This window comes from Salminus brasiliensis, chromosome 10, assembly GCF_030463535.1.
Source record: "Salminus brasiliensis chromosome 10, fSalBra1.hap2, whole genome shotgun sequence".
Classification (NCBI taxonomy): Eukaryota; Metazoa; Chordata; class Actinopteri; order Characiformes; family Bryconidae; genus Salminus; species Salminus brasiliensis.
In genome coordinates, this window is record NC_132887.1 from 33,306,649 (window position 1) to 33,333,143 (window position 26,495).

At 36.8% G+C, this 26,495-nt stretch overlaps 1 protein-coding gene across 2 annotated transcripts; it reads right to left on the reverse strand.

Annotated features, from left to right (window-relative positions):
- efr3ba (EFR3 homolog Ba (S. cerevisiae)) lies at window positions 1-25,708 on the reverse strand. 2 transcript variants are annotated; one of them, XM_072689885.1, is made up of 22 exons: window positions 25,357-25,708; window positions 17,008-17,084; window positions 14,916-15,043; window positions 13,801-13,951; window positions 10,707-10,828; window positions 10,282-10,431; window positions 9,535-9,660; window positions 9,105-9,183; window positions 8,738-8,873; window positions 8,294-8,455; window positions 8,053-8,164; window positions 7,819-7,870; window positions 7,547-7,716; window positions 7,063-7,300; window positions 6,556-6,684; window positions 5,728-5,795; window positions 4,981-5,108; window positions 4,589-4,680; window positions 4,296-4,344; window positions 4,080-4,183; window positions 3,908-3,957; window positions 1-1,800 (listed from the first exon to the last, which is right to left on the reverse strand). In XM_072689885.1, exons 1-22 carry the CDS (start codon window positions 25,361-25,363, stop codon window positions 1,701-1,703), a joined length of 2,430 nt encoding a protein of 809 aa, XP_072545986.1. In that variant the 5' UTR covers window positions 25,364-25,708; the 3' UTR covers window positions 1-1,700. The 2 variants fall into 2 exon arrangements, with proteins under 2 accessions (XP_072545986.1, XP_072545985.1); XM_072689884.1 differs by having other exon boundaries at window positions 4,080-4,186.
- Between the last annotated feature and the right edge of the window lie 787 nt (window positions 25,709-26,495).

Below are 26,495 nucleotides of genomic sequence, written 5' to 3' on the forward strand. Positions count from 1 at the left end.
TTTCACAAAATTATTTTTAATTATCCATATGTAGCCTTTACAACATGTATTTACACCAATATATAATACTCTTTAGGGAGTGTAAAAGAATTGTTCAGGACAATGCCTTTACCAGACAAGAAGTTTTTGATTACAGCTAAATTACCTCTCACAGTGATTGAAATGCACATCTAAAAGTCCTGACAAACATTAGACAAAGACATAGACAAGACTTTGGGCATGCAGCAATAGGCAAAACATGTGTTGCTACATGCAATCACCTCACTTGGAAACAATACCCACCAAAGGTAGCTTATAGCTTTTGCAGTGAAAATGTGAATATTCAGACTATTTTGCCTTTCTAAATCCAATATTTTGCTAAACTAATATTTTGGTAAACAAAAATTACATTTACATAGATAGGAACATAAGGACTGTGACTGAGCAAACAATAATACACAAGGCAAATAATAGGGACTTTAAGCTGTTGTTTGAGTGGGTGAGAGACATTAAAATAACACAATGACATGTTAAGTGCCTTTTGTAGCATATAAACATACACACAATGCTGAAATCTTGAGAACTTCTGTCTGTTCCAGAAACAATAATACATGTTGTACTATCATATTCATAGTACATGTGCTTGCTATGGAAAAAGTCAGAAGGAAAACAGGACCAAGGCAAATGCAGCTCTACAGATAAAAATCTTAAATGATATGCACAACATCCTGGAAAAACAAGTATTCACATAAATTCTGCTGGCATACCACAGAGCTAAAGTACTCAGGTCAATAGGTTAGAAAGAAAAGTAATGCTCAGCTTAATTACACACGTCTTTCCAGCAAATTGCAATCAGTACTTGCATTGAGACGCAGCTTAACAAAAGACACCACTTATTGGTTATATAAGTAATGTAATTAACACACATCCTTTAATCTGTGCCAGTATGGTACAGTTACTCAAGTATACAGATACAAATTATGTTATAATTGAGTCATCAATTATCTTTCTTGTCTATCTTTTTATCTTTTTTTTTCAATATCTGGCATATTTAAAATACACTGTGAGATGTTGTGATTAATCAGAAACCATAACAGAGATTGGTTTGGCCTTAAATATTATTGCTTCCCAGTACAAATTGTATTGCAGCATGTAAAAAATATGTCTTCCTTTGCAATTAGCCATTCTAAACATTTCAAGTAAAACTGACCCTTATTGATCCAGTTTTTCTAAAAATGAACATGTTTTCTACAGAGCCAGTGGAATTGCTAAATGAAATCAAACACATCTATACACACTACATTTTGCATTGCTTATGGTAGTTCATTATGTCAAGTAAAAATAACATCATAATAGAAATACATACACAAATAATAACCATTAGTCCTATATAACTCCAGTACTTATCTCACTTCTCATATCACATGGACACACTTGGAGGTATGGACATGCCTGGAAATAAAATCAGTGTAGCTAATTTTCATTGATTAGCGCATTGCTTTTTTTCAGTGATAACTGAACACAGACATGTTCTGTTACTTGGCTGGGTGTTTGTCTTATTTCTTACTGAACACTTCAAGACACCTTAAGAAACATAACCACACTTTAACAAAGTTGGCAAAATATGTCAGTCAAAATAAAATAAGTTTAAAGGACATATGACACAACAATGGAAAAAACATGGCTTAGATAACAAACAATGGTATCAGGGAGCTGCAGTTTCAGTACACACAGAGGTCAGGGAACTTCATCTCGTAGACTGGTACAGAGCGGCTCTGTCCGTTCCCATTCCCAAGGGAACCAGACGGACTAGGGGGAGGCCTATTTGTGGGTGTGAGCGCAAGAGAGAAAAAGAGAGAGTCAATCACATGAAAAAGACAAGGCAAGCTCTGCTCTTTCATTTTATCTACTGTACTCAAGGCTAATTTAATTGAACTTAGTTAAAATGTAAAATGTATTTGTATAGCACACAAAGCTTTGTCAAGTTTCCTGAAGGTTCCTGAAAGCACCAAAAGACGTTTATCCCCTGTTTCAAACTGTCTGGTGACCAATGAGAATACAGTGGGGAAAAAAGTATCCCAAGTAGTCACCAATTGTGCAAGTTCTCCCACTTAAAAAATTAGAGAGGCCTGTAATTGACATCATAGGTAAACCTCAACTATGAGAGACAAAATGAGAAAAAAAATTCTGAAAATCACATTGTCTGATTTTTAAAGAATTTATTTGCAAATAAGTATTTTGAAAATAAGTATTTGGTCACCTACAAACAAGCAAGATTTCTGGCTGTCACAGACCTGTAACTTCTTCTTTAGAGGCTTCTCTGTCCTGAAACCAAAGTAGAACCAAACCAAAGAGTGAATGCTGAGTTGCATCCAAAGAACACCATACCAACTGTGAAGCATGGGGGTGGCAACATCATGCTTTGGGGCTGTTTCTCTGCAAAGGGACTAGGACGACTGGTCTGTGTACATGAATGGGGCCATGTATTGTGAGATTTTGAGTGCAAACCTCCTTCCATCAGCAAGGGCATTGAAGATGAAACGTGGCTGGGTCTTTCAGCATGACAATGATCCCAAGCACACTGCCAGGGCAACAAAGGAGTGACTTGGTAAGAAGCATTTCAAGGTCCTGGAGTGGCCTAGCCAGTCTCCAGATCTCAACCCCATAGAAAACCTTTGGAGGGAGTTGAAAGTCCGTGTTGCCCGCCGACAGCCCCAAAACATCACTGCTCTAGAGGAGATCTGCATGGAGGAATGGGCCAACATACCAGCAACGGTGTGTGCCAACCTTGTGAAGACTTACAGAAAACGTTTGACCTCTGTCATTGCCAACAAAGGATATATAACAAAGTATTGAGATGAACTTTTGTTATTGACCAAATACTTATTTTCCACAATTATTTGCAAATAAATTCTTTAAAAATGAGACAATGTGATTTTCTGATTTTTTTTTTTCATTTTGTTGAGGTCTACCTATGATGTCAATTACAGGCCTCTCTCATCTTTTTAAGTGGGAGAACTTGCACAATTGGTGACTAAATATTTTTTTCCCCACTGTACATGTAGTTTAGGTTTATGTTAGAGTGGCACAAAGGGAAATGCAGAGGAAAGATCCATGCCATAAAAGGGTTGCCAAAGTTTACACAAACTCAGACCACACTCTAAAATGAGTTTTGAGAAAATGAGAATTTCAACCAGCCCTTCCATACTTAATGGCAATGTTCAAAACCTGATCTGTACCAGGAGCACTGCGAGCTTCAAGTATGGCTCAACTTGACCCACCACCACCACCAAGATCCACGGAAGACAAGTCAATGTAGACTTGTTTCTGTCCTGGCACCGAAGTGGTGGACAAACTCCCCCTGGGTGTCCAAATGGCAGAGATGCTTGATGCCTTCAAACACAGACTTTAAACCTATCTTTTCCAAGAGTACTTAAATCAGAACTTGTCTTGCACTTATTATTGTTTATGTTGGGTATTGTGTATCTAGAAAGTCATACTGACTTTTATATTTGGCAGCATCTAAGCTTGAGGTATCTTTGGATTCCATCCTATACAAACTAGTAATGATTTATGCATACGACTGTAATTTCAGAGACATGTTATGAATAACCTTTATTGGAATGTAAATGTTGTGCTTAGTTCTCCTGAGTCTCTTCCACGGACATCTTCATGTCTTCATCTTCTAGGCTACATACATCTGCTGTGTCCTTGCTGGAGTGTGATGTGATGTGCAGGTGCGATGGATCGCTTACAAACCAATAGGGTGTCAGAATGGTATATGTTCATACTTCTCATCTGGATAAGGTTTTTTTGTTTCGTTTCTTTGAGCGATGACAAGCCGTAAAGAAAAATTTAATAGGAAAGTACAGATAATTGTGTGAAAATATGTCTCATTGTTGATGGTATGTTATGTTATGTTACATACCTGATTGTGATTTCGAAGATTTGGTTGAGTTTGCTCTGTAGCAATGAAGCCTTAAAAAAACATCAGTTATGGTTAAAATATCACTATCCCAAGGGAGATTATACACTGTAAATACACTGAAAGGTTTGCAATAAAACAAAAATTGTGCATCATGTTTAGCACATATACTAACCCGGGCCCCACAGTGAGCTGCAATCTCTTCAAATGGAGCTGTCTGAAACCTCTCCACCACTTGTCTCCTACGCTCCCTCTCCTGCTCCTCCAAACTCACACCATCTGCTAAGCATACACAAACACGCAGACACACAACACACAAAAATAAATACAAGACCTATACAATTCCCTCACATCTTGCATATGAGGCCAACAACAATTATTATGTACTTACCTATGGCTTGTTTGAGAGTTTCAAACGTGATCTGCTCCGCTGGAGATTTCTAAATAAAGAAAATCATTGGATTGTTATCATTTAACATTAGACTAAATGATTATAAGTGACAATTAATTATTATATATACAGTCTTGATAATGAGTAAAAACAGGTAAATGGCTCACTTTTAACCTTTAAACATTTAACCTTAACCCCAGTAACCAAGAATGGATTTGGCCCTTTGTTTAAAAAAAATAAAATAAATAAAAATCTGCTCAGAACATTTATCGGAGAATGCTGAACTCTCTAACCTGTTCCTTTTCTGGACTAATTCTGGACTCCACCTCCAGCTGCAGAGAGATGGTGTCCCCAATGCTTTTTCTCTTGGACAGTCTGTCTTCATCTGGATCACAAGCAGAATGCACAGGAGAATTGTTGGCTTGCTCACTGGGGGTCTTTGATCCTTCATGTCTTACATTATTTCTTTTTGTCTCTGTCTTTTACTAATTACTAATTAGGTAAAGCTGCTTTGTGACGACAACAGTTGTAAAAAGCGCTATACAAATAAATTTAACTTGACTTAACTTGACAGAAATAGTTGACTTTTTAAAAACAGTTTCGGGAAAAGCAATCAAGCCTAGTCTTGCCGGACCACCACTGGCAGTATCCCACATTCCACTTCAGACTCAGTTTAAAGACACACCTGTGAGCTGTGGGATGTAGGGACTGACAAGTCTTTCAGAGTTATAGCCACTTCCGCCCAGTGTCTCCGCAATCTTAGCTTGTGAAAAAAGCACCTCTCCTTCCACCTTCTCTAACTTCTCTGGAAGCCTGAAATAGCAAAACGAAAGTCATTATCCATCCTTCAGCTACACTAAAAGAAATGTATAACTGGAAAGATCTAAAAAAACAACAACAACTTATTATTCTTTAGCTCATAGTAGCCACGGTTACCGCTAGCAAAAACAAAAGCATGATATATTTTGATATGAACAATTTCTTATTCTCAGCCCAATTTAAACAATAAATATTTTTTTTCCTTGACAGCAAAAAATAGGAAAAATGTCAACCTAAATCTGACTATAACGAATGTAAGTGTAATTCATTGCAGATATGTAAATACATAACTACATATATAAAAAAATATCTTTTGCGCTCTAGGGTTTAGCATAGTTGTTTGCATGTAACTGAATTATGTGCCTATAACAGTCAAGAATCACTGAGCAGATGTTGACAGAGAGGGTACCATGAATGATTAGATTTTATTATCATCTGTATAGCAGGAAATAATTGGTCTTTAGAGTATTTACAATTAAATGTTTTCTTCTATGTTGAGATTTCACTGAAGGTAAGCAAAGCAACTAAAATGGCCAAAATCACTTCTGATCAACTCAGTGTTAGTTAAGGACAGGGTTGTAAAATGCAGGTTGTTTTTGAAATGTCTCTTTACTTTGCAGCTTCGACAAAGACATCCTCTGGAAGCAGGAAAGGGAGCTCTTTATGTCTTATTTCAATCACCTGCAGGAAGAGAGGAGAAATGACACATAATGACTCGCAACCCTTAAAAAGCCAGGCCTCTATTCCAAACTCATACAATTTAAGAATAAGGTTTCTAGGAGGTGGAGGTATCAACTCTATTCCACAGTTTAAGACCTTTTAAATACCGGTTAAACATTTTCCCAAAAGATTCATGCTTGGTGAACCTGCTGTCCACAAAAGTTCAACAAAGTGTGTCCGTGAATCTGCAAGTGAGAATGCCAAAAAGCCTAAAGGCAAAAATCTCTCCTCCAAAACCAAGTCTGACCTATGACCGGGTCATTACAGACTTGAACCTATTTTTTGTTGTGTTTTGTCAGGTAACAGAAAAAGGACACACAGTCAATGATGCAAATCACTTAGAGCTATTGAGTACTAATAGCACCCCCTTGTGAAAAGATTGAGTAAGTGATTTACAAGCCAGGCTCATGAAGTGTTTCAGAACTAAAGACATTCTGGTGGCTTGGCTCATTTCTCATATGATATCCACCTTATCTGTGTACAGAGTTAGTGAATGGTACATTTAATAAAACAGAAAATGTAAAATAAATCTGAAAATGCCAGTTTATTGGAGGAAACTGTATTAGACTAGACTTCCCATATCCTAGCCTCTTCTGAGACCCCTTTATTACCTATGTTTCATCTGAACCTGCCTATTCTAGACACATCTCTCTAGACTCAGGTGTGTCCTATTCTAAACACATGACCATGCTACATACATACCAGCTCAGCTCAAGCTCACCTCATGGACATGTTGGCAGAAAGTGGGCACAGTGGTCAGCTGACTAATAAGGTTCAAAAATGCAGCTGACAACGCGTGGATGGCACAACGGTTGTACACTGGAAGAACCTCTTCAGTTAAGGCCAGGTCCTTAGATGAGAATGCATCGGTTAAAATGCAGTGTAAAAAAAAGTCTGGTTTAGAATTGGGCAGACCCAATCCTAAACCTGGATTCTTTCTTTCGGGTTCTTTTTAAATCAGGTTTGTTGTTTACATGCATATAAGAGCACGGTTAAAAACTATAAGACATCTTATACGGTTTGTCATTTACAACCCTAATGCGGAACTGCAGGAGAGGCCCTATAAAGTACCAAACTCATCATATTTCACTAATGAATTATATGTAAACATTTAAGTAGACAAAAACCATTATGTTAGAAATCCTTAATGTAGAATCCTAAGCATTCATGCAGTAGTGTGTCTTAGGAAGTTAGTACATTTTGTAAAGATACAAAAATCCAAAATCACCTGCAGTGCTAGACCCAGCCGAATAAGGTCCACCACCACCTCTTCATTGGCCAGCTCTACACAGATGAGCCCCAGCAGTGTGTACAGAGACTCAAAGTGCTGCTGACGGCTGTTCTCTTCTTTAGAGGCCAGGAAGATGTGGCGGTACAGCCTCTGAGAGTGCTTCTTCATGAAGAGATTGTCTTGCCGTGAGCACTTGTCCATTTTTAACTTCAGCACAGAAATGTCAGTTAGCACCCTGTAAATAAACATACAACAAATTACTTAATAATGTATTTCATAAACATATTTTATTATTATTTAATTATAAAAAAAACTCAGAATAAACGTAATTATTAGCAATTATAATGAATAATTCTTACAAAATGATTTCATAAATTGAATGAGAACATATTTCACCACATCTGCTAGAACGTCAGAAAATAGAGTATGATAATATAGAATATGGTACTTTTATCACACTCATGACACCTGCACTGCCAACCTAAGAGAGAACTTGAGCTGGTTGTCATGGCGATCAATGAGACTAATAAGGATCTCAAGCACGAGCAGACGGATCTCAGCATCCTCCATCAGTGTGAATGACAATAGTGGATCTAAAAATGAGTTGGGCAGAGCTGTCAGCATGTTTGTTGTTTGGAAACCTGCTGTGACCTGAGAGAATGACAGAAAGATGGAGAGAAAGAGAGTAATTTGTGTAAAACCTTTAGAATACCTTCATGACACATGATAATCTGATGAGAAAAATCATCAAACCTGTAGTAGAGATTTCAGCAACATAATCTGAATCATCCTGCTGCCCTCAAATCTAAAACAGAAATAAATTATGTGTTAGAAAATCTGTGTCCTAATTCAGAGATTAGTAAGAACACCTGAGATTAGCATTGTAAATGCTACACGGCATATAACATTTAAGTTTTTTTTAACATACATTTTTAACATACATATATATTTTTTTTTTTTGCAGTGCAGCATCAGAAAAGAGCTAACCCTGTGTTGGCGGACCCCAGTGCAGGATACATCCCTGGCACAGGAATCTTGCCCATGATGAAAAGCATGACCTCTGAGCGCTGGTATGTGGGCAGAGTGCTGGCAAACGAGCCTTTAGGCAAAGAGCAAGAGCAAAGAGGGGCATGTCAAAAAATGAAGCAAAAATGGCATATAGCCCACTGAAAGATTTCACAGTCAAGAATCTTATTTGAACTCACTCAAAACACACATCCATCCTCACCTATGGTCTTGATGACAGCTTCCTGGAGCTGCCTTTCCTCATGCACTTTGATGACCTTGCATCCTGCACTGGTGTAGGACTCATAACAACCAGTGAGCTCGTAGTCCACACTGAGCCGAAGCTGCTTCAGAAGTGTGTTAAACACTTCTAGCACTGTTGGCCCTGAGTAGAACAAACAGTTCAGTGGAACTTAATTGCAAGAACAAATGCAGATTTAATTCTTACAGATTTTATTATCAAAGTAACACAAGTAGTAGTACCAATAATAATAATAATAATAATACTTTTTTGCAATACCTCTGGAGCAAAGTGAACAGGTAATCAGTTATAACTAAAATGTATGGTATATTGAAAGTATAGAAAAAAGACTTTGCTCTGTGGATTTATTTTAGGGTTTATTAGTCCCTCTAGTGGCTTATCAGTGTGCAGTCTGGCCACACACACCAATAGAGCCGCTGGCCTCTATGACTGCTGCTTCAGAGATCACCTCCACTATTCCAGCACGCACTGTCGCTGAGTTCTTGCTGTTGGCATCTAAATGACCAAGCAGCTGCTGGATGACCAGATGTGAATGCTGGGACTAATAGGGAAGAAAACAGAGCAATGATTTACTTCTATCGATTGACATAAAATGACATACAAAAATAGGCCAAGAAATGGTTCTACAAATTTTAATTGTAACATTTTTGATTGATTGAAAGAGGGAAGGGGATTTATTTGTGGAAAATGACATCCAAAAAAGGCAGACATCACAGACATCAAATCTAACAGACCTTACAAGCTAATGTAAAATCTCTGTCACAAATCTTACTTGAATGGAGTACATTATGATTTTAAAACAGCGCACAGCAAAGGTTTTCCCCTCCCACAGTGAATGATTATCAAGGTGCCTTAAAAAAAAAGAGAGAATTAATGATTACTTTTGACAATCAGAAAATGGAAGGCAAAGCAGGGCACTGTATCATTTCACTTAAACATAATATTTCTTTAAAACATATACAATATTTTAACCTTTTATTAGTTGTTAGTATTTTTGTCAACATAATTAATGCAATGAAAGCAGACATTAAGAATTCACATCCATCATTCCTTGGATCCTAACTTACATGTAACATACAACTGCATTTCCAATTTGATTAAAGGGATTACTATTCTCAGTCAAACAAATAGGAAAACTGTCATGTTTTCCATGCTGCCCTCTTGTGGAACTCAGATACTAAACACTCGTAAGACAAACTCACATAAGGACCGGTTTGACAGCATTCTTTATGTTGCCATACACAGCACGACCCAAGAGCTCTCTTAAACATCTCTCAGTCAGCTCCACTGGACTCTCCTTATCTTTTTCTGTTTCAGGAGAAGGAGATCTAAAAAAAAAAACAAATTTCTTTCTTTTCTCTGGCCATGTACTGAGGTTGTGACTGCAATCTGGTACAAATTTATTTTAAAGCCCCTTATAACGTTGAACTTAGCAGTACAGAGGTGAGTAAGCAAATCACATCACACAATGCAAAGGTACTTCAGGACTGGGAAAAATGTTCTAGGCAGTGCATTGTAAAAAATAAAAGCAGGGGAAACAGTATATTTTAGTTCCAATACCACTAAACATGTATTTTAACAGTTTACTGTGTTTTAGATTTTTAAGCTATTATATTAGTTATTATAACTGTTTAATCTATTTATTCAGAGTGGAACTGCTGAGCTCTATTTTCACATGTATCCTGAGAAACGAAGCAGGTGTTCTTGAAATCCATGACAGTGTGAATGTGCTTTTAGTTTTGAAAATACAACAGTTGTATTCAATTGGCAGATACTTCATTAAGAGCTCATTAGCAATGAATACATATGAGTGTGTTTAGCTCATTAGCTAAAGAGATTTATTATCAAGCCTTTTGGTAATTAGCAAATCACACATTTGCTCTCAGCTATTTTTTCACAATGTATCTGAGGAAATGTTTTCTTTGTGTGTGCATGAGCGTGTCTTTTACCTCTCAGTAATCTCATCCCGCTGTAGATTGAACAGTAGTGATGGCACTATCTTGTCCATGTGCTGTGGATCCCAGATGTTTGCCTGTAATTCGTCATTCACTGTCTTCCTTACTACACCCTGTAGGCCTCTAATTCCTGCCATGCGAATCCTTACACACATACACAGTGTAAGTAGATGGTAGATGGTATTTAATTCTCATTAAAGATGTTTATGCATATTTCCCACTCATTTGTAAATACTACAGATACTATAAATTTGATTGAAATCAACAGTGTATAGACTGGTATAGCATGTGCTGGTAATAATGAATGAAAGCAGCCAAAGAACAGTTAACATTTAGCAAATTGGATCATGTTAAATGTGTATTCATTAATTATTGTACATGTTATACATTTTAATGAATTGCTCATTTGGCATGCTCACTTGGTGCGAATATCTGGATCCTCATAGCTGGAGTGGCACATCTCACTGAAGCGGGAAACAAAGAAGTCATAGCTCCGGTGATAAGATGGTGTATCCTCTTCAATATTGGCAAACTTCACAAACTTCACCAAAAGAAAAAAAAATCACATCACAAAAAAGCTTTTGATTTATAGTCAAAATAAGTCAAAATACCATACAAATACAAATATTAGACATCAACTGCAGTTAATGCCAAAATAATGTTCAAATCACCTGTAAGACAAATGTTGTGTCTGAAATGGTCCATTTACTATTAACTATATAGATTGTTCTACATAGACCATTATGTGGGGTATAAGTGAAGGAGACAGAATTTACTGGTGGCTCAGCAGTTAGAGCACCAGGCTATTAATGACAAGGTTATTCACACTTTCACTAGTGATAATTTCTGGACTCCTTGTATTTCAACCAAGACAGTGGTATAGTGATATAGTAATTAATAGAGGGATATTGTGGAGATTAAACCCACCAAAATGTAGTCCTGGTGTAGGACCAAAAAATGTTTATTGTACAGTAAATCTCTGGCAACCATAGCTGAATACCATAAAATGCACAGGACAATTATGTTTAGTGTACAGCCAACAACAATAATATTACATACAATAAATGCATTAAATTCAATAAATAAATAGGAATTGTAAATTGAGTACTGTGTAAAATATGTGAAATGCTTCCTCCTTCTGAACAGTGAACAGAGGTTCTAATTTTGGGTTCAAAAGCCACAATAAATAAATTGTGATCTGCATATAATTATGGTGAATTATGGAGATGCTGGAGCTGTTGTCCCACTCAGGTTTGTGGACTGTAAAACAGATGGATGTGAGTGTTTCAGGATGCTCCTGTAGCTGTGTTACCTTCTGGCTCTCTCCTTAAATCTGCTGGAGTCATCAGCCATACTCTGATACTATTCAACATTCCCTATACTTCATAAATCCAATCAAAACTAATTCTATCTCTTTACCTTCTCTGAGTTAATGACTGCCTACTTATCCAGCCTGACCTGATGAAAGACTGACCACTGGGGTCCCCTGCACCTGCTACAGCCCAGCTGCCCACCCTCTTGCCACAACTGTCTGCCTAACGACTCTGATAAAGTTTACATGGACTCTAACTATATGCCACTATCGTTATTATTACCGCCATTAACCATCATTACTTTCATTATTTTACCATCTGTACTATGATTTAATTAGTCACATCAAATTATATCGGCACACCTGAGTAGAAGAACAGTGTTATGTGGTGGTACGGTGACTTTTATCAATAATTTATAAATAGTTCTGACAGGGATGATAGGACCCCCTTGTGAGTCTTGGTTCCTTGCAAGGTTTCTTCCTCCAGCTCCGAGGAAGTTTTTCCTTGCCACTGTCGACTTTGGCTTGCTCACTGGGAGTCTAAGGTTTTTATGGTTTGTTGATCTCCTGTCTTACTACTGATTCCTGTGAAGCTGCTTTGTGACAATGCCAGTTTTAAAAAGCTCTATACAAATAAATTTGTTTTGATTTGATTTGAAATACAGTCATGTCCAAGAAAGAACACTTGACTTGTGAGAACATGACTTGTTCTCTGGTGATCAGAAGCTATTGATCAGAATAATGCTAATCAATTTATAGGACTGGGTACTTTGCAATGCTGTGTGAGTTGAGTGAGGAAAGATGCAACAACTTCATGTCACTTCCATCCTAGAGTCACTGCTTTGCTGTGAATGGCCAAATCTGCTTGCCAAATAATATATATGATCAGGGATCATGATTGATTCTTTCTATTGACAGATGGGATAGAATATGGCTGATAAACTGTAAAGATTGGTTTATAGTCTGTAAAACCTATATAGCTTATGGAAACATATAATAAGCATTTGTATTGTTACAATTTTTAAAAAAGTTTTTTAAAGTTCTATACTTCTGTAGTTCTAGTGGTTATATTTTACACCCCTAAAAACACTTCACTCATGTATTCTAAAATAGGATACTTACTACATATTTCTTAAAGGCCTACAGATAAAACACTACTATAATTAAAATGTAATTCCATGATACAATGGAAATAAAAAACACAAATACCAAATAAATAATTAAACTGCTGAATTACATGCGTACAAGTGTATGCAGTGCTTTCCATATTTATTATGAAATGCAGTTTTAAGCACCATTGGCCTAGATCTGGTAAAAGCAATCTCACTTAAATCTTTAAGCCTTTATATTCCAGCCCTCATGGATCAGCACTGGTGCCAGCTTTAACAGATGAGATTTGTTCACGTGCAACCACCTGACACATTTAAATTAATACTTTTTTTAGCGTGGCTAAAACATGTAGAATATAAATAAAATGCAAAATGAGTTTCTTTTTCTTATGTATATGAATTTAAGGGATGGCTGTGCAAAATAAAATGATAAACATATGAAATACTCCTGACAGGTAGCTGTTTTTCTTTTAATCAACAAATATCAGGCATATAAAAAAAATTGTAATTTAAAATTTACTAAAGTTTGAGGGCCAGTTTTGCGCCAATTTTCATTAGCCTTTTGAAGTCTATTGACAATGTTCTGACGAAAGAGTTTTTATAGAAATTAGATTTTCTACAAATGTGAATTCATTACTCTCCTCTTCCTTTGCTTACTAATTCAAATAAACTGTGCAATATGTAGAACATAATAACAAAAATATAAGTATTTAATGGCATCAGCATGTATATTATGTGTATTAGGTGCTATTTATAAAAAAAGATTTCCGGCCAACAGCCTTGTCAGTGTTTACAGCCGACCTCAGCAAAGCATTGTGTGTCGTGTCGGTGCTTGCAACTGTGTAAGTTCGTAATGTGACCTGTGTAAAGATGGTGGTTGATACAGATTACAAGATTGTGTCCCATTTTTTCTCCTGCATTACATACTGCTAACACATGGCACTGCTTGTTATTACCAATGTTTCAGGTCCTTAGTGACCTGAATGTGTGTTAACACTTGCTTAGAAACTGCAGTCAACAATGAAGGCAGCATTATGGACCGCCAAGAGCAAATCTTAGTAAACAGCACTAACACGAAAAAGTACAACTCACAGAATTGGTGCCAAGGATTTGTAAGTTGGGTTTGTCAGCCTCCAATAGTTTGCGCACCATCGTAAGAAAGCTTTCCACAAAAAGGTTAATGCTCTGGCAGTGACAGGCCATAAGCAGTTGATCCAAAGCCTCCATTGCAATGCACACATACCTGAAAAACACACATTACCTTATTACTGTTTCACTAAGTACTACAGTCATGCGACACAATTAAGGCACCCCATTTGTAACATATTTAAACAGATGGACATTTGATTTTCATTTTAAAAATCTTAAAAAAAATAACAAAATTTAAAATGTAGTCAATAGAAATGCAGTTTATATAGTGATCAAAAAGTTACAACACCCTTACATTTATTACTAATACAAATGCCTAAATGTCATGTGTCTTGTCAGTTGAAGACCCTCCTGTTAATTAGTGTTCCCACCTGTGCCGCCTCTGTAGCCACGCCCCATTGTTAGTCCCAGGTGTTTCTCGTGTGTTCTTTGTTAGTCTGTGTATAAGTACCCCTTTGCTTCAGCCTTCCTTGGTTATCCTTAGTGTTCTGTTTTTATTTCATTACATTTCATTTCATTATGTTCATGTACGTCTGCCTCCAAGCTCTACACACTGTAACACTAAACCTAGAATCAGGTGCGGCAGATCAACTACAGATGATTAAAATATTATTAGAGATGATTTTGGAGGAGGCTGTCTTATTTAAACCTTCTACATTTAGTTTGGTTTGCTCTTGATTGTTAAAGTGAGTAGTATCACCATAAGATCTGAAGAAAAAGGTCGAAAAAGTCTGGAGAGGGATTAAAAAAGATCTCAGGAGAACATGCAAAACAACTGCCAACATGGCTAGGTCAAGTCACCCTGTTAAGTTCATCCCAACCCACAAAATGCATAAAAAGGTATCCAATAATTTTAAAAGGTCATCAGGGCAAGACTAAAGTTTTTCATTTTAAGTTACTGTAACATTCTGCAGAAAGGCCAGTGTTTGTTAGCAATGTTAGTTTCCTCTTGTAAACTAAAGAACAAATATTACCTACCAAACAAGTCTAAATAAAGCTAAATATGGTAAAATATATGGTCACTGGCATCTGGCTGCTTTTCAATGTCCCTGTTTTACCCATATCTGTGGCGGGCCACATCTCTGGAGAGTCTCTCTGACAGATATGCTCCGATACGGTCCAGCTTCTCTGGGGCAGAAAGAGCATAAAAGGTGAGCTTTTCCATGTTAGCCTTCACCAAGCCGTCCTTCAGAGAATATAGTCACAGAGAGAAACAGACAGTTGTAAGGATATACTGAGCACTATTTATATACCACAAATGAAATATATCACATCAATCTGCTAATTATTATTATTTCTGTTACTGATGATTATGTGATTGAAATTGTTGTTGATATGCAATCATGTAAATAAATTCTTTTTTTAAATGGACAAGACAATAAGAAAGAAGGAAGCAACATGTGTTTTTGGCATTTTAACTCTACAGTGAATTTGAGAATAAAAAGTATATTTAGAGAATAAAGGCATTCAGACTGCACTATTCATCACATCTTTAAGATATAAAATACAAATGCCCTTTAAATGTCTTTAAATGTCCTTTAAATTAGTAGACAGGCCTCTACACTATCTAAAATATTGCAAAAATAGTCCTGATCAATGAAGCCAGTAGACCATATGGGTGTGCTATGATCTTCTAAATGAAAGAAAACTGAATTGCCAGTACCTTGCTGCCTGGTTCAAGCAGAAAAACACATGAATCAAGCTAAGGTCTAAATCTATTAAGACAGCCAATAGTTGATAGCCAACAGACATAAGTGCTAAAACTAATACACTTTACCATAGTATAAGACATAGCAAAGTTCCCTTAGCATGACAAAACACCAATGAAATAATTGTAAATCTGTAAAATGCAGCTATGCATGGTCTGTTTTCAATGAATTTAGTTGAATGATAGTTCTAATTGCATGTAATACATTTTAGATACAATGATAAAAATATGTGAACCTTTTGGAATTTTATGGTTTTCTGCCTTAATGTGTCATAAAATGTGATTGTCTCCTCATCCAAGTCAAGTGTATTGACAAATATAATGTGCCTAAAATAATAACACAAATGATCATTCATGTCTTCATTGAGAACAACCATAAAAAACTCATAGTGCTAGTGGGTAAAGTATGTGAATCCTTGAGTTAATAATCCCAAAAAAGGTAACTGGAGTAACTGGAATACGTGGACTCTTCTTAAGAATATATAGGGACTAGAGTTACTTAAGACTGATAAAAAAAACACAAAAAAAACTTTTTCAAGAAGAATACGCATATGAGTGAATACAATTTGGTACTGTGGCTACTCTGCCGAAAAGTGAGCTGTTCATGGGTCCACAGTCCGTAAAACCTTTAACAAGTAGGGTGTATGGCAGAACACGATGAAGGAAGCCATTGCTTACAAAAAAAAACATTGCCACAGGCCTGACGTTTGCAAAAGAGCACATTGAAACTCAACAACGGTACTGACAAAAAATTTTGTGTACAGATGAAACTAAGATTTAATTATTTGGAAAGAACATGCATCACCATAAAAATATCATCCCAACTGTAAAGTATGTTGGAGGGAACATCATGATTTGGGCCTGCTTTGCTGCATCATGGCCTGGCCAGCTTACAATCATTGAGGGGAAGATAAATTCCCAAGTGTATCAAAGATTCTACAGGATAATGTGAGAGTGTCTGTGCATCAGCTGAAACTCTGTAGAAGTTCTGTGATGCAACAGGACAATGACCCAAAACACTGGAACAAGTCCACAACAGAATGGCTTATGAAAAACTTCAGAGCCCAGATATCAACCATATACAAATGCTATGTGCTGACTTAAAGAAAGCCTTACATATGAGGTGTCCAAGGAACATGACAGAGCTAAAGCAGTTCTGCCAGGAAGAATGGGCTAAAATTCCTCCTAAACGATGTGCAGGTCTGATCCACAGGTTGGTTATTGCTGCCAACCAGCTATTAATTTAAATGGGCTTCCTTTTTCCACTACCACTTTGAATGCTGCAAGATCCTTTTTTTGTTATTACTTTAGGCACATTATATTTGTAAATACAATTTTATAACAACTTAATGCAGAAAACCATAACATTCCATATTCACATAAATCTTGTCACTGTAAATGTCAGACTCTATGAAGTTATTGAAGTGTTGATCAGTTCTTACCTCAGGATCTTCTGGAAAGATGTTATCCACCAGCCTCTTGTATCGGGGCCTCAATGCCCCACAGCATCCACACACACCTAAACCCCAGCCCAAAAGAAAACTGCCTTGAACATGTATCCTTCTGAAAAATCATACTGCTACCACTCAAAGATTTGCAGGACACACACACACTCAAAATGAACCCATCGTCTAAAACAAGTAAAAAGTGCACAGTCATCTCCATTTTGTGGTTCTCCACTGATTAGACATTAGTGTAATTGCACTGTACATTTGGCTTGTTTATTTTTGACATGTTAAATAAATAAGGTAGGAGAAGTGCAATCTAGTAAGTGATCAGATTGATCAGGAAGAGAAATTCCTCTATGTTTAGGAAATCTGCAGCTTTGGGTGGAAACAAACCCTGCAAAAATCAATAAGGCGCAGTATTAAGAATGTTATGTTTTAGATGATATATTTTAGGTTGACCTTGAACAATTGTGCTGCCGTATGCTTGGATATGAAAAATACCCTTACAGCCCAAGCTGAGCAAAAGATGTAGGAACATGCACACACAAACACACACACACTAACCCCCCCAACGATGAGTCAATAATGAACACCTTGGCAGGACCCCTGGGACGGAGGAAGCTGTTCATTCTATTACCATAGTGAGAGAGGATGTCACCACAATGGAGAATAAACAACTACAAAGCAGGCAGAGTGATGCCTGAACAGCATGCTTCACCCACACAAACCTGTCATTACTGTCTCAATAATAAATGCAAAAACATTCTGTGTTCTACCACACTGAACCCTGTAAACGGAACTGGCAGATAACTGACATACCTACTAGGGGTGTAAGAAAACATTGATACACTTGAGGGTGACAATATTTTGTATTACAATTCTCAAAAACACAATATTGATTTTTAATTAATAGAGTGGTACATTTTGTGTTGTGTTTAAAACTCCAACCACTAGATTGCAGTGCTGTACTTTTCAGTCATTAGACTGTTCCACTCCAATGTAAACATTTTTTTATAATGACAGCTTTCAAATGTGCCATAGAAAAACTGCATTGCTTACAGTATCACAATATATTAAATTGTAACACATCCAATTCACAGCCCTATCCACCTTGTACCTACAATCACTATCCATATATGTCTGCACTTACTTACTGCACCTACTGCTGGCCAGATATTACTTGGCTGGTGGATCATTCCCAGCACAACAGACAAACTAACATGGTACCAGCAGTTATAGTATGTATTATGCTGGTACAAGCTTTTAAACATTGTGTATACTTCCTGGTCACTAGCTTATTTCTTTATAAGAAAATCATCAACATACAGTTTGATACTATGGCACATCTTTTTCAATGCCGAATTTAATTTATTCATCCTCCACTTTTCCACAACATCACTGCAATTGAAAGACTATTCTCAGTCCAGCAGAGTCTCTGAGGTTTTCAACAGTCCAAGCAACGCTATTGTGCTTGATACACCCTGGACCAACACAACACACATTGGAATTACTGCTGTACCAAAAATGGTTCACTGCCCCCTCAAATTATATCTGTCGATGTGCAGTGGTAGGAGTACCAGATAAAAAGTCCAATAGGCATACTGTTGCAGGAAAAAGTAAGAGAAAAAATACCCAGATTTCTGCAATGATAACTAATTAAATTTGATTTAATTGTTATCTAAGTCACATTTATAGCATTGCTTAGACTTGTGAATACCTCAGAGACTCTGCTGGACTGAAAATAAGCCAACCTAAATATAAGTAAACTAATAATACAAAAATCTGCACTGTTCAAGTCTTTTTTGAGCACACTGCATACTCAAAGTGCAAGGCGTCAAGGCACTAAGGCAGCAAAGTTGCCCCAAACCATTATGCTCCCTCCATCATGCTTCACACTTGGTATAAACTTCTTTTCTAACTCTTTCCAGACTGGCTGTTGTCAAAGTGATCTTAAATCAAATTAAATCAAACCAAATTAAATGTATTTGTATAGTGCTCTTTACAACTGGTATTTTCACAGAGCAGCTTTACAGAATCAGTAACTCTCCAAGAGCCCACTCCTAGAAAGTAGCAGCACTGTTTTTATTTTATTTATAGACAATAAGCTTTTGTAGCATTGTCCAGCATCATGTATGCCTTGAACATGTCTTCTAAACAATGTTTGCATTAAGACATATTTAATGAGTAATCTCATTAAGCATCATCTCTAATTCATGAATTAGATCTTGGAGAAGTCATTAAGGGGTTCACTTACTTTAGGTTCACTTAGTTTTTCAGGCTTGCACAGTGGATGTTCTTTCAATGCGCAATAAAAGTATAAACAGTATTACTAACAGTACAAGATGGATGTTAGTCAAAAACTAGCAATATAATGTATAATACATTACAGCAAAAGGTAGATGGGGGCTTATAAAGTTATGTACATCACAAATCTCTTCACTTCACCTTCAAATCATTGCCCTATATTCTAAATATCTTTCTGCTGTGTGCATTCCATGTGCATTCACATAATTAGATGATCAACTATATCCTATAATCTACTTTGCTAAATTTCAGATGTGAACAGTTTACTATCTATCTATCTGAATCTAACTATTCCCTCATCAAGATTTAAATTCACATATTCTCGTGAAGGCCTGTGCCTGTAATGAGTCATACATTTCTCATACATTTCACTTCAAGGCTTCCAGTAAAGCTGGACGCATGACTAGCAATCAAGGCTTTGATAGTGTGATTGGCGGGTCTGGCATAGAGTGTGAGGGGAAAGGGAGAGTGTTAGTCACAGATTTGTCTACCCATGAGTGTTTTCAGCAGCGCAGCATGAAACTGTCTACCCCTAGACCTAGAGTCTGAACAGAAGAACTGACAGCATGATGACTTTTACCACCCACTCCTCCAATGTGGCTGCAAAGAAAGCTTTCTCTCTTTCACTCTATCTCTCTCTGGCTTGCTCTCGCTCCCTTTCTTTAAGCACTGCCTCTCCACATTCGGATGGAGGAAAAAAGGAACCTAGTCACGATGTATTTGCAAAGAATGTGCTACAAAGTAAAATATTGTTCACTTCTATAAGACAAATACATGTCTGAAATACAGTAATTATTGGTGATTTCAACTGCTAATTTTCCAACATGAATTATGAACTGTGCAAGGCATTCTAATCTAATATAGTCCATATTCAGTGGTGGTGCTAAGGTGGTTTTCTTTTTATAGATGGGCTTAAATTATTAACTGTATGCCTGTATGAGTAGTCATATATACCCAAATCTTGTAATGAATATATACAAACTCAAACATAAAGAACTGTCATGGTACCTGAAACAATATGCATCAATCTGATAGTAGCAAAAACAGCTGTTTCCTGTCTGTGTTCAATTTTATGTTTGATTTGCTTAAGTGTTTTTGCAGTGCCACTTTGTAATGGCGCATAAACAGCACCTCCACAGCTTCCTTCCATTTCCCCCCCATGCAGCATAATAGGACAACCAACAAGCTCAGAGGAAAGCGCTGTGTATCTGGCTCTGATGCACTGGCCAGCAAATGCCAGTGCTGGCCAGTAATGCACTGGAATGAGTAGAAAGTGCCATCTACATTTACAGATTTACTTATGTAAAAAGTTCTCAATATTTCTCAGTATGACCAACATGACCACCACAGCTATTACTTAGTAAATAGATGACTGATTTTGCTAGCTATTTAGTGAGAAAGAGAATTGTTGTGAAATTTAGATCTGCTTAGTCATGGAACCACATAAAGAATGCATTATTTTAAGTTTAGGCACCAACACTAATATTAGAAGTCCTTCATTCTAGACTTGAACAAGCAATTAGTTCTAGACAAAAACAGTTCTGAATTAAAACTAGTGTTGCACCAATACCGGCATTTACACACAGTATCCGTATCGGCAATAAAGAGCACCGATACCATGAAGCTTACTTTTCTCCATAGACCATTTTTCATACTTTGTTATAAAACCAAAAAAACAACAACTAACAACTAGTAATAGCCAGTCATAAATTACCATTAAACATTTTATGGAACTTTTCCATGTGGTGTTGCTAATTATCTCATTACAACCATATTAAGGTCTAGGAAATATTATACATGTACAAGCTTTTGGTTAATCCTCCATTACAGGTGAACTGTTTTTTTTTTGTGTCGTTGTCCACATATTACCACTGTTCCATACTATTACAGATTTCTGATTATTACAGGTCCTTTCTTTTTTACTTTCTTTCCCTTACTCTCTCTCCAATGTTCAGAGCTGCCCCCTTCTGTCTGCTCGATGCTGGTGTGATTCTCTTTGTGGCTAGGTGCTGCTGCCTGCCTGCCTTCTAGATCAGACTTTCCGACTGTGTAAACTAGCCAATATTTGCCATGACCTTCCTAAACCCTTTTCATTTGTTTTGGGATATCCTGATTTTACAGTCCTGCCCAACACAGCTCTCTACTACTACTGCAACCAAACTAACTGCGATGCTCTCCTGCTCCAGATCCTTACACTTAATGAGTTGTGAAATTACACTACATAAAACTTTCTGAGGACACAGATATGTAATTGGAGTTCACAGCTATGGAGTGGTGCAACTGTTTAATTACCTGCTTGCTGTTGACAGTTGTAATTGGGACATATGTGTCCTTATGCAGTGTTATTTCACAGCTATACAGTGGCACAGTGTGCTCATCAAGAGTGAGATGATCATAAGTTTAAAATGCAGCATGTGCTACATTGTCAAAAGTCTTCCACTCATGAAACATAATGTTATAGGGGAAGCATATCTAGTCTGCAGGTAGCACATAGCAGTAAAACTTAGTAAGGTGGAGGGACCCAATTAAAAAATGTACAAAATACTTAAGCAACATCAGTTGCAGAACATTTACTTATGTACTTTTGACTAAACTAATTTGAGTGAATTCTCTGTAATTAGTTATTTATTTCTATTTAATTCTATACAGTGAGTATTATTAAGACTGTCATATTGTCAATTTGTCAATATTTCTGCTCATTAGTGTATAACTGGCATTTAATTACATCTGGATATTCTTCACAAATTAAAAAGGATCTTCACACTCACGCATCTCATTTACCAAAATGGAGCCCCAAAGGACTGTTCACTGGCAGTCCATTAAAGAACACTTTTTACAATCTTTATTTTTAAGAGAGTAATGTAAAATGCTGCATGCATATCTGGCATGTAAAACATAAGCTGTGCTTGGAATTGTGATAATAAATGAGACCATGCCGTAACCACTAAAAAAAGAGGGCATCCAGCTTTGTTACAGCTCTGGTACTACTGCCACTGCAGTAGTAAGACACAGCAACCCATGCATGTAAATGATTCAAAATCCAATGTAGAGGAACTACTGTTGCCTGCAAAATCTTACCATGCCTCTGTGCCTCTTTCTCTCACACACTTTTGTGTTCCCAATTCCCTGTGATGCAGTTGTTCTAAATACTGCTCCTCTGAAATATTAGGGATTCTTGCAACAGTAGCTAAATTTAGCATGCCTGTCATCACAAATGCAGCATCCCATTGACTCTGTCCCAAAACAAATAAAATGTCAAAGCCTCTTAAAGTGTATAATACATTCAGTGCATGAGTCATTCTCTCGTACTCACTGTTCAATCTTCGATTGAATATATTGGTCATATCGCCCAGTAAGCTTCAATTTGTCTACATGCCATGAAATAGATCCTCCTTTAAATTGATACAAAAGCACTATGCCAAGATCACATCTGATAATGGAAAGCTTGTGAATTGTTGCTTCTAAATTCTGAAATTCTCAACAGTGGCTCATGATTCCAATTCTGGGGCTGGGAACTGATTTGTTAGGTAACATGCAACATATGTTTTTTATGTAAAGAATTAGTAAGAGAAAGGACAGTCATCATGAAGAAGCAAAGTTTTGCTGATAATCTTCAGTGAGTAACACAGACTCAGCAGTGAGGATCACACCTCATCTGGCAACTACATTGTGTCTGTCCTACGTGGCATTACTGGCCCTGAGCAAATTCTTGGGCATGTGCACAAGGAGTGCGTCTATTAGCTACCTGATGTCTTCAGACATCGTCAACATCTCCCTGGGGCAGACTCAGCATGCTTGAAATCAGTTTTTGAACTTGATCAGACAAACAAAATGTTGCTGAGACATTTTGTTCAGTTGTTTGCTTTCTAACAAACATAGTTACAACCTTCTTTTGAACTGTTAAGGTGAGTGGCTGTTGTAGAAAACGATGGACAAGTCACTTTAGGTGCTTGACAAAAAGTCACTGAAAAAACAAATATGTAGTTTGATTGGCTGCAGTCAAACATGATTGACAGGTTACCTAACCTTTGACCTCGCCCCTGGTGCTCCGGCCTAGACTACAGCCTCTTTCATAATACCTTGTTCCATTATCTTAATCATTTTTTGTAAGTCAGTTGCTTCATGGACATAAATAAGTCTTGGTATTGATTCCCAAACAATATATAGGTGCGCCAATAGAATAAGCCAATATTGAGATGCCACTCTTACCAACAAAACATTATTATTTTTGTTTTGATATTGTAATGTACAGGCGTGTCTGATGTAAGAAAAAAACAACTGTGAAGATGTAGTGATTTATTATTTAAGTTAAAGAAACAAGACAGTTGAGAACTGAAACCATGATCATCCCTGCATTATCATGTGAGCCAGTGAAACAGCATATATGTGTAAATGTAAAGTAAGTGCCTTGCGGTGGTAATTAGAGCTTCTGGTCTAAGCATGAATTAATATATTAACTCTACTTCACACATGGGACGATGAAGACATAGGAGTCTCATGTCTATGAAGCATTTCCACACTCCTAATTATCATCATGACTAAGCATGACAGACTAAAGCACCCTTCTGCATCCTGAATTGGGAGAGAAGCTATGCTGTCTATTAAGGGTATAAAAAATTTATACATTTGATTATCACAATATTCTTTTTTATGTATCAATTCTCAAAAGCATAAAATTGATTTTTTAAATGAACAGTTTACATGCAAAGACAGTGGTTAATTTTGTGTTGTGTTTAAACCCCAACAGTAAGATAGCAGTGTTGTACTCTGACTTCAAATCTCACTGTTCAGACTGCATAAAAAGTTTTATTTTGAGCAGATTGTATGCATATGGTGGTGTGTTACTTATATAATGACATTCAGTTGCTCCGTGGACATAAATAAGTCTTGGTATTGATTACCAAACAATATATAGGTGCACCAATAGTATTAGCCAATATTGAGGTGCCGCTCTTACGAACAAAACATTGATAATGTATTTTTTGAGATTGTAATGTTTATTCATTATTTTGAGCTGATTGTATGCATATGGTGGTGTGCTACTTATAGAATCAAATTCAGTTGCTCCAAGCACATAAAGTCTTGGTATTCATTCTCAAACATTATATAGGTGCGGCAATAGCTTTAGCCAATACTGAGATGCCGCTTTTACCAACATAACATTAATAATGTATTTTTGATATTGTATTGTACCGACGTACAGATTGTATGCATATGGTGGTGTGTTATTTATAGAAAGACAGTTTTCTACAAAATTAATTTTAAAATATTGCAACATATCGCCTTGAGGAATCACAGTATATTGCTACTGTCTATAGGTGTTTAAAAGAAATATGAGATTGAATATATAAATGTTTATAGTAAATGTAGTTTATAATAATACTAAGATGGTTATAGTAGGTAAGTAAGTAATAGTAATAGTTATTGTAATAAATGACTTTACAACATGCTTTTATGTATTGTTGGTAGCACCAGTACTCCCGAACAATGAACAAGTGTTTTAGACAAAATATAGAGACTGTGAACAACAGCCAGTATAGTAACCGCATTACCTTACACATTAAAAAGTGACTGTGCCATTATCATTTTTATTAGTTTATTGTTCCCCGGTGTATGACATTTTCCTCCTGTTCCAGATTATTTACACAAAGGTTGAACGGTTGAAGCTGGTGCATTTTGTCCTGTCCTTTTGCTACCTTCAAAAAACATTTGATTTTGACATATCGCTACTAGTATTGTGATCTTGTTTTGCCATATTGCCCATGCATGTGTTTTTTTCTATTTGATCACAAGAACTAAAAAAATCGCATTCAGCTCACAGGTGAAAACAATATTAGGAAGATGCTGCTGCATGCAATCTGTTGCTTTAATATTATCCTGTACTCAGCGCCATCATCTCCTGTAAATGCACATGAACACTCCTGCACAAGCACAAAGAATGACCAGTAGATTAAACCCACACACATGCACACAGGCAAAGCACACATCCATAGCCACACACACACAGATTAGTCCTAGTAGATATAGATTAGTCCTTACCGTACATCGATGGAAACACTGACGAAATTCCCTGCTCCTTGCCTCAAGCGTCTCTGTCTCTCTCTCCCTGCCGCTGTCACATAGCCAGACACACACATTCACGCACGCTCAGTCTCTCACACACACACTCACACATGGCGCATGTGACCAAGCACCAGTGACCTTGGATTTTCTCAACAGTACAACACAGCTCTCTGTCTCTTTCAGAGCAGGTTTCATACACAGGTGCGCCCCTACACTCACGCATGCACACGCACTTACATATACACATATTGTACAGACGCACGTATATGCACACCCCACTCATCCCCTCCCCATCACTGATAAACACACACACCCCGACCACTCGAGCGAAACGAAGAGACAAGGGGGGAGGGGAGAAGCCAGAGTGGGTGAGTGTTGACGCAGACAGAGGACCGAGAGAAGGACAACAGGCGATTGGTGTAGCCAAACATCAATCAAATAAAAAATCCCAACTCCCCTTATTCTGGAATAGCTGCGTATATTTAATGTTCCCCATCCCCTTTATCAGTTCTGAGACAGAATAATCTAAGTGAATCTTTCTTTGTTATGAACTGCATTCCAACTAAGGCTGTCATGGTTGTTTTCTTAAACTTGTTTAAATGCGTCTTGACAATTCAGCAATCATAAATTGAGATGACAATGCATTTTTTAATGCCCATATTGATAAGAAAAAAAGACCAATGGACACGCTTTGTTGTCACACGTCTTTGTACAAGTTTATTAGTTTATTTCCCCAGTATGTTGTATATTGTAACCTCCAAAGTATATGTATAATATGTTATTGTTAAGTTTTTATTGCTTTGCCTTGTAATATATTGTTTCATAATTTTGTAAAAAAATAAAATAAATCATAATCGGTAAATTAATCATTTAATAATTAAACAAAAAAGGAAGTCTTACATTTAACTCTTTTTTATTTTAAACAAAACTGCATTTTTACTCTAATTTCTAAAATAAAGTAAAATAAACTGCTACACAACTGCATTTTAAATCCATTTTCGCTGTGTGCTGGATTTACCATAGCAGAGGCTCAAGCGACTGATCCTTGACATGTGAAATGGCTCAGAGATAATCTGGATACAGTTTTAGAAGGAAAAAAACATCTATCTCCATTG